This window comes from Egretta garzetta, unplaced genomic scaffold (genome assembly GCF_000687185.1).
Source record: "Egretta garzetta isolate BGI_Z169 unplaced genomic scaffold, ASM68718v1 scaffold1154, whole genome shotgun sequence".
Lineage (NCBI taxonomy): Eukaryota > Metazoa > Chordata > Aves > Pelecaniformes > Ardeidae > Egretta > Egretta garzetta.
In genome coordinates this window covers 5,623-14,345 of record NW_009259342.1, presented here as the reverse complement: position 1 = coordinate 14,345, position 8,723 = coordinate 5,623, and the positions used below count along the sequence as shown (strand labels likewise).

At 48.5% G+C, this 8,723-nt stretch overlaps 1 protein-coding gene across 1 annotated transcript in view; it reads right to left on the bottom strand.

Annotated features, from left to right (window-relative positions):
- The window catches only part of LOC104124481 (serine/threonine-protein kinase 32A), a 33,168-nt gene extending 25,454 nt beyond the window's left edge, over positions 1-7,714 (bottom strand). The window contains exon 1 of the mRNA XM_009636822.2: positions 7,663-7,714. Coding sequence (XP_009635117.2) covers positions 7,663-7,714 — 52 coding nt within the window. The remainder of the gene's footprint in view (positions 1-7,662) is intronic.
- Between the last annotated feature and the right edge of the window lie 1,009 nt (positions 7,715-8,723).

Sequence of the window (8,723 nt, the reverse complement as noted above, 5' to 3'; positions counted from 1 at the left end):
CCAACATTTATACCATGTGAAGACGTAAATGGGCAGCTGGATCTCTGTACCCCTGTGGTATTTCTAGACAGCCGTTCGATAGCTGTGCAAGATAAACACGGCAACCCTGGCTGCAAGCCTCGCTGCCCCTCAGCCTGCAGAACGGCTGCTTCTGCTCAGAAGGGAGACTGAAGAGCAGCAGATTTGCAGGCCGTGCCTTGAAGCGGGGAGGGAGGAACGTGAACATGCATTTCACTTTCCCTTCTGGCCTCTGGATGGAGATGGGGCTGGGAGGCAGACATCTGCACAGCAAGGGAGGATGTTTTAAAGTGCTAATCTGAAGGGCCCTACGCATCAAGTGTTTCTGATCAGCCAGGATGAAGCTGCCTGTGTTTCATCTCCGGCAATAAATAGATCCAGAGAAACAGCAAATCAAATTACCACACAGCAAACGCAGATTAACTGTACTGGGTTCAAACCCTGCTGCCGATTGCTGGCTGAGCTACCATAGCAATGATGACCGAGCTGAATGCTCTGAATCCTGCTAATGCTTCTCCAAGACGCTGGTGCAGCAGTGCTGTGCCCATCAGCTAAGGAAACGCTCGGGGACCTGCTCCTTAATCAGCCGCTGCTGGCTGAACCAAACCGCATCGAAACGCTCACTCAGGGCATCAGAAAAAGGCCTCTGATCAATTTATAACAACTCATCAGCTTTAATTAGTGTGACCCCTAGAACTGAGAAATGCTACCAATGTAATGGGCTTGAAATCGCAGAGTTTGTGCTTCGTGCCCCTCTTGTTTCCCTGCTGGCAGAAGGGGCTGGACCCTGTGGGCTGGTGTTGTGGCTGCTGGCAGCCAGCATGGGGCCACGAGGGCATGCTGTCCCCCCGCGAGGGCCACAGGAATGGGCAAACACTGAGCCCACCTCTGCCTTGCACACCCTGCGGCAGCGTCCATTCCCTCCTGCGGCCGACCGACACCAGCTGGTTTCATGACCATCTCGGAAGGCAACTGGCCACGCTACTCTCAGTGCAGGTGTCCAGGTCTCACGGGCAGGTTGGGCTCTCAGAAACACCCGTCCTTTGCAACACCCCAGCCTCCCAGACTTGGGGCTGTCACCATCATTACCTTACACCAGCACAAACAGCGGGATGTTCTGCCACCAGACAAGACTTCACACCGCCTCTGGCACTTTGCTAAACAAGAGGAAAACCTCAAGGCCTCTTTACCTTTCAGCTTCAAGGGAAATAAGAACGGAAGCACCCGCTGTACAAAGAAACGCAGTTATGCCTGTGCTTGTCTGCCGACAGCAGCCTCAGGCACCCATAGGTGCCTTTCCAGCCACAGTCTGCAGCTCCAGGCTGTCAAACCACAGGCTGGGCTGGGCTACCAAAGCTGACCTGGTGCTCACTGCAGGCTGCCGATGGGGTCCTTCCAAGGCACAGGCTCTAAGCGGACATCATGCATGAAATTCCTGCCTCGTAGCTCCATCAGGTGCCACTGGTGTTGCCCTCTCAGGCTGACTTGAAATACTTCAGTTACGTTCACCCCATCCCTGAGCAGGCAGTTCTGAGTGTGCCGAGCCCCCCAGCTCCCTCGCTCTGCCATGGCCCGCAGCTCCAGCAGCGCTGGAGAACTGGGCTGTAGCCTGCTCACATCTTCCCGGATGACTCTTACCGTAACAGAGCGCTTGGATGTACTCAGGCTCCGGCTGTGCCAGGCACTAAAGCCAGTACTGGACCCACACACCAAGGGTTTGGTCACCTGGGGAGGGAACAGCCACAGCCACTTTGAACTTTTGTTTTCACAGAAACGCTGGCGCGTGAGCAACTTGTGCTTCAGGCTACAGAGCTCTTCCTCTCCGTGCTTTCTGAGACCACAGGTTATCTTGAAAAGTGCCGCTCTCAACATAATGGTCATCTGCTGCTTTCTTCATTAACTGAACTGAATGGCACGGAAGCCACGAGGTGTTTTATCAGATGAGATTGCCAGCAAGGAAGCTGCGGTTAATCACCGCCACAGCGACAGACGAATCCTCCTCGTTACAGACTTGTGCATGATACCAGTCAGAAATAAACCCATTTTCCTTGGGACACGTCCTGCCTCTAAGCTAATACCACGATAACAGGCGAGACATGCACTAGATCCTTGCCACCACACAATTGTAGGAAAGTGCACTCATACTTTGCTAGTGGGTTGGCTTTTGGTTTTTTTGGGGGCTTTTTTGTTTGGTTGTTTTTTGTTTTTTTTTTTAAGAAAATGGATGCATTTTCCAAAGAAATTAACCAGCAGACTGGGTTTCATTCAGCATAAACATGATGCATGAGGGTCACCAAACTGCCATATGGTGCACTGAGCCTGCCCAAATTTCTTCCAAGAAAAAAAAAAAAGCTGAAAAGAGCCACTGAAGAGCCACTGCATACCTGGCCAGGAGAGTAATACCCACTGGGTAACCCATGATCAGAATAAGTTTTTAAAACAGGCACACTAAATTAAAAGATGTGTCCTTTTCATTGCCGCTTGTTTTCAGGTAGGATGCCACGATCTAGCCAAAGCAAAGCTTATGGTTTCCAGCTACAGCGCTTGGAAAAAAGACAGGCTTTTAGGCACGGAAGCCCTTTTTCAAACCTGGAACAACAGCTGCACATATCAGAGCTAAATACAAATTGATAAAAATTGAGTTTAACCCAATCTATTAACCACTAAGACCATCTGAGAGAAGGATACCTGCAGAATAAAAAGGGAGAGTGAAGATGCTTTATCACCCGCAGGGCAAAATGAGAGGGGAAAGCAGCCCCCCGTGCCTGCGATGGAGAGGTTGGCTGCAGGAGCAACTGCAGGGAGAGGGGAGTTTCAGGTCCCAGGTTCTGGGACCCTGCACGGGGCTCTGCGAGAGGGGGGCAGACCACGAAACGCAGAGGTCCAGTCAGATGTTAACATCTGGAACAGCTGCAAATCCAGAGGAGTTAAGCCAGCAGCTGGATTTTGCATGTTAACACCCCCTACCTCTATTGTCTTTTAATAGGAATACTTTCATGAACACATTAACACCCTCTACCTCCTTGTCTTTTAATATTAATGTTTTCATTCATATTTTAAACAGGGGACTATAACAGCTGGTTGTGAGAAAGCTAAATTGCATACTTTTCATTCAAGACTCTCAAACTAGGTACGACCACGTTTTAACCTCTCTCTGGTTTAGCTCTGCTACCATCCCCGATTCTCACGCGAGCCAGTCCAGAGTCTCACTTCCAAAGAGAACTGAAATTTGTGGCATCCAAAAAAGGAACCAAACCCACACTCTTCATCCTGAATCCACATCTATGGATTTGACAAGCCTCATTTCACTGCCTGATGGCATCTAAAGCAATGAAAAAGCCAAAGCGTTTGCCCTTCAGAGAGAAAATTCATGTGATATGCCAACTCAGACAAATTATGTTTAAGAGATGCCAAGGAAGATAATATGAGTGCTATAAAGAACCAACTGAAGCATAAGCATGAAAAAGCATTTTGAAAGCAGGGGTTGTATTTCTAAACCCAGGTTCAAGGAAGGATATTTAGATAAAAAACACAGAACCTAACTAGCCATGCAAAGCGTCCTCATCAGAGACAAGTCAACCCTGCCAAAGCCCCCGAACTCCATCCATTGCATACTTTTCATTCAAGACTCTCAAACTAGGTACGACCACGTTTTAACCTCTCTCTGGTTTAGCTCTGCTACCATCCCCGATTCTCACGCGAGCCAGTCCAGAGTCTCACTTCCAAAGAGAACTGAAATTTGTGGCATCCAAAAAAGGAACCAAACCCACACTCTTCATCCTGAATCCACATCTATGGATTTGACAAGCCTCATTTCACTGCCTGATGGCATCTAAAGCAATGAAAAAGCCAAAGCGTTTGCCCTTCAGAGAGAAAATTCATGTGATATGCCAACTCAGACAAATTATGTTTAAGAGATGCCAAGGAAGATAATATGAGTGCTATAAAGAACCAACTGAAGCATAAGCATGAAAAAGCATTTTGAAAGCAGGGGTTGTATTTCTAAACCCAGGTTCAAGGAAGGATATTTAGATAAAAAACACAGAACCTAACTAGCCATGCAAAGCGTCCTCATCAGAGACAAGTCAACCCTGCCAAAGCCCCCGAACTCCATCCATCAAGTGGAAGTCAATGATTCGGGGGCTCAGGTCCTCCCATCCCTGTCGCCCACCCCAGCACAGCTTGCACCATACCGCATGGTCTGTTATGAGTCGTCTTCCTTTTGTCACTGTCATTTCCCCCATTTTCATTGTATTTCCACATCCCCCCACCCCCCACCCCCCTCCTTCTCTCCTATCTTCCAATAAATTTGGCCAGCTGGGGAGAATATCTGGCTACCATGCTCCAGGATGCATTCCACACCCTTTTGCCCAGAAGCAGCACAAACAAGATCCAGCTTTTAACACGGTCTCATCCTGACCACACTGGGAGGGGAGATCACCTTGCAGAACTGAACTTCTGTCTGGTTATTACATTTTCTTTTCATCTCACTAGCTTATTATCCACAACTGTGCCTGTTCAGAGGAAACGCTCAGAGAAAAATAATGCTGCCATCCCACTTCAGCCAGAGGCACATAAAGCCCCTTTGAGAAGTTAATCTCAAAAATAAATAAATAAAAAAAATTTTTAAAAATCACGGTGCCACAGAAAATAGTCACATTATAGCAACAGTGATTTGGAAAAACATGCAAGAGGTGCTATGACTATGTGTGCATATCGAAGGGTGACAGGAGCCCGAGCAAGGCATCAGCCCTGCTGCCCTATCGTGTGCCACCCATCTCTGCACGGCAGAAGGTGGTCCACGCTCCACGGAGCGAACAGCTGAGCTGTGGGGGGAGAAGGGAGCCCACTGCTGAAGAACGGAGGCACAGGAAGGTGAAGTAGTTTGCCCACGGCTATGCAGAACACTATGGCACAATACAAATCCAGATGTTTTCACCCTCAAGGCAGCTCTGAAACAACCCTGTTTTGCAAAAGGTTACACCTTGTTGCAACCACCCAAGTAGTCTCCAATTCTTTTTTTTAATTTTTAAGCAAACTGAGAGGTAGTATTAAATCACTGAACATTACAGCATGGTTCTCTGACAAGCAGATGCAATTTTTTGGTGGAACGGCAAAGCACGTGTTCGACCGAGACGCTTCCTCCTCCCGCCTCCCCCGGCAGTGGGTCCCAGCAACGCTCCCAGCGAGCAGCATCTGGCAGACAACTGCCCGGCCAGCAGATGCAGCACCGCACTGCCAGAGGTGGCATTTGGGCTGGGAAGAATCAGGTGCCTTCCTGGTACCAGAGCACTTACACCATCCCCACTATTGCTGTTTATATTCACACAGGTCCCAAAGGAAAAAATCTCTCTATGGCAGAGCCGAGGAGGTGGGACCGCTCTCTGCTGGCTGCAGCCCGGTGAAGCGACTGCCAGCGCCGCGGAGCAGCAGAGCTGCTGTGCTGCTTCCTGCTGTACCCAGCAGCACTTAATTCATCTCAATTTTAATTGAAATTAGAATAAGGACAAGATTGTGACATCTAAGGTGATACAGTCTCTGGTCACAAATTTGCCAAGATAATGGAGAAGGTAATAGGGGACATCAGCATTTCAGCTGGGTTTCTCTCCCCCCAGTATAATAAAATATGACTAATTAGAGAAACACTCTGCTACTGCTTTTTAAATTTGGGCAGGGCGATGAAAGCCCAACTGCACCGGTCTGGACACTGTATCTGGGTGCAAGGGTGACCCCGAAGCCTACTGAAACCCAACAGCTCAACACTGAACCCCTTGAGGTGGTCAGGACTGGGCCTTTCCCTTGACTTGCCAGCACGACACACAAATGCACTGAGCACGGGGTATGGCACTTCACACTGGGAAAGCCCAGTGCCCTTCGCCACAGAGCTAACAGGGATTTCACATGCTGTCAGGTTTTGTTTGCCAAAACCAAGCCCTTTCCAAGCGCAGAACTGGCTCTCATAAGAAATCACCCGTCCGAGGAGATTTACTGCCCCAAGGACAGTCACCCTGCACAGGTCACTGCATTGCTCGGGGGGTTATTTATTTCTCAGTCACGGGAGCTGATACCGCACAAAGCCGTGTCAAACCCAGAGAAAGACTCAGCAGAGAGATCAGCCACCCCAATGAAAATTCAATTTGTTACAGTCAGTCTCACAGCCAGGACATATCACCCCGGGGAAGGTGATCAGGAATGTCAACCTGAGCTAGCACAGGTAGTTATTGATGAGAGATGCCAATGCTGAGCATTTAGATGCACCAGGAATAAAATCACCAGGAAAACCTTGCAGCACGGATTTCTTTTGCATTAAAGAAACTATAAAAAAATATGAAATGCAAAATAAAACCACAAGCAGTTGTATTATCCATTTGGGAACAACAGCCAGTTTAGCCAAACAGCCACACACAGGCAGCTGGCATTGTGGGCGCAGCAGCACGGAGCGTGAGGACGGAGCGATTCGCCGGCTCCCTTTGCGCCCAGGCAAACACAGACCCCAAAGCGCAAAATCTTCTCTGTGGGACAACAAATTGAAGCGCAGAGGGAAGGGCGGGATCACAGCAGGGTGGTTTGGGACAGCAAGGGGAACACGCTGCTGCACAGTCACTTTTCCCTTCCCCAAGCAGCAGTGTGCATCAGCCCCTGTGCACGGACACCGGCCAGCAGGATGGTCACGGCCCGGGGCAGGAGACTGCTGTGCCACGAGCAGTAACGGTGCTACTTGGGATATAATCACCGCGTGTTCCTCCGCAAGACCTCTTCCCCAAGGAGCTGAGTGAGAAAGACCAGGTTTTGGCCAATGTCCCCTCCTTTCCCCCTTGCCTCCCCAGTCATCAGGATTACACCCTCCCTGACTGGAGTTCTTACCTTCGGGACAGCAGTTTATGTGTCATCTAGGTTCTCATATATTTTACTTTTATTTGTAGGCATTTGCATTTATCTACATATGCATTTTATAACTGTACCCAGGTGAAAGCCCATAAGTTAGCAAGCTGACTCATGCAAGAGGAAATATATTTATGGAACAATCTTTTAATGACTGTCTCTATAATCTTGGCAGCACAGTGACACTGGCCTCCAGTACTGCTCTCAGCAATGTATCCTCCTTTTCCAGCCCATGTGCTGGTCTCCCCATGCCAAGGGGTAGAGCTGCCCAGCTGGGCAGTCACCAGGAACCTCCACTTCTGCTGCTGCTGCCCGAGTCTCTCTTGGTGGCCCTCCCACCAAGCCCAAAGCAGGGATGGGAACACGCATCGCTCAACCTATCTTCCCACCATGCTTCATACCAATCCTCTTTGTGCTGTGATCTCCAGAACATCCTCTGCCTCCAGAACAGCAGCGTTTCTTCCCAGCCCTCGGAGTGCCTGGCAGTGTCCCAGAGATATCTCAGAACCAAACCTCTGCCAACAGTTATTGTCCCAGTGCCCAGCCACAGAGAGGGGAGGCAAAAGGACCACCTGGCATCTGACCACGGCTCTGCAGGAGACCAAGGGCATGCTGCTGCTGCAGACCTTGACACACCCTTGCTTAACCAAGACATCTGGGTGTTTGCAACCCCAGCACGGGAGCTGGCGGCGACTCTCAGAGTCACAGTTGCTGCGCTGGTGGACTTTGCAGCCCCAGACAACAACTAGGAAAAGCTCTTACCATCTTCATTTTCGTTGAAAGGTGGTGACTTGCTGGAGGTGTTTGCTCCCATGGTGTGTTCAGCCTGGGCTCAGCTCTCTGGTGCCACCAGGATGGTGTTACCCACAGGTCACCCCCAGCAGACCTGGGCAACGTTCTGCTGCTGCATCCTGGAGAAGGCAGGAAGCAAAAATTCATCATCATTCAGGATTAAGAAGCATTTTGTGGCTTGCAAATTTCTCACTGGAGGTTCACTGCTCTGGAGACAAAACTGAGTATCAGGGAAAAAGCACATTAGAATGGAGTTCACTAGAGAAACCCAGTAACGCCATAACCTTGTAACCTAGACCAGGACTTCTGCCCACGAAGGGAAGCGTACAAGTGGACTAACAGACCAAAAGATCTGAGGATCTGGCTCATGTTTGCTGTATCATCCAACATGCTGTATTTTGTAGCTTCAATGATGACTAATTGCAGTGAGGTCAATATCCAAAATAAATGGGCACAGTGACTTGGCTAGATAAAATCAGAAAGGCCCTTTTGACTACTAAGGTCACGTCGAAGTCTCTATAAGAAGAAATTCAAAGTGTCAACCTTTTGATTTAAGCTGTTACAAAAGTCTTTCATTTGGGAGAAAATCATACTTTTTTTTTTAAATGAAAAAATTTCATGGAAAATCAAGGTGTAGTTACCATCCTGTTTCTTCAAAAACATTTTTTTTATATGAACTATGAATAAAAAAAATAAAACCTTCTGATTTATGGTTCAGCGTTGGCTGCAGTGGCTGATTTTCCTCTTACACTGCAGAAGGATGGGTCTGTTCATCAGCAGACAACACTGGGTTTAATTTTCCAATTCTCCCCCAAACACGTATGTGTATACTGGAGCATACGATTCTGTATAGCTTAGTGACACTCAAGATAGCTTGAACAATCTTACATGGGTACAGTAGCAGTTTTATTTTTAAAGCGTTTACATGCAAAGCACTTTTATATGCTTATTTTGATGCTGACATCCCTGTGAAATACACATTTCTTTCTGGTTGGGAGTACAAAGCCCTAAAAGAATAAAACAAGGGAGTA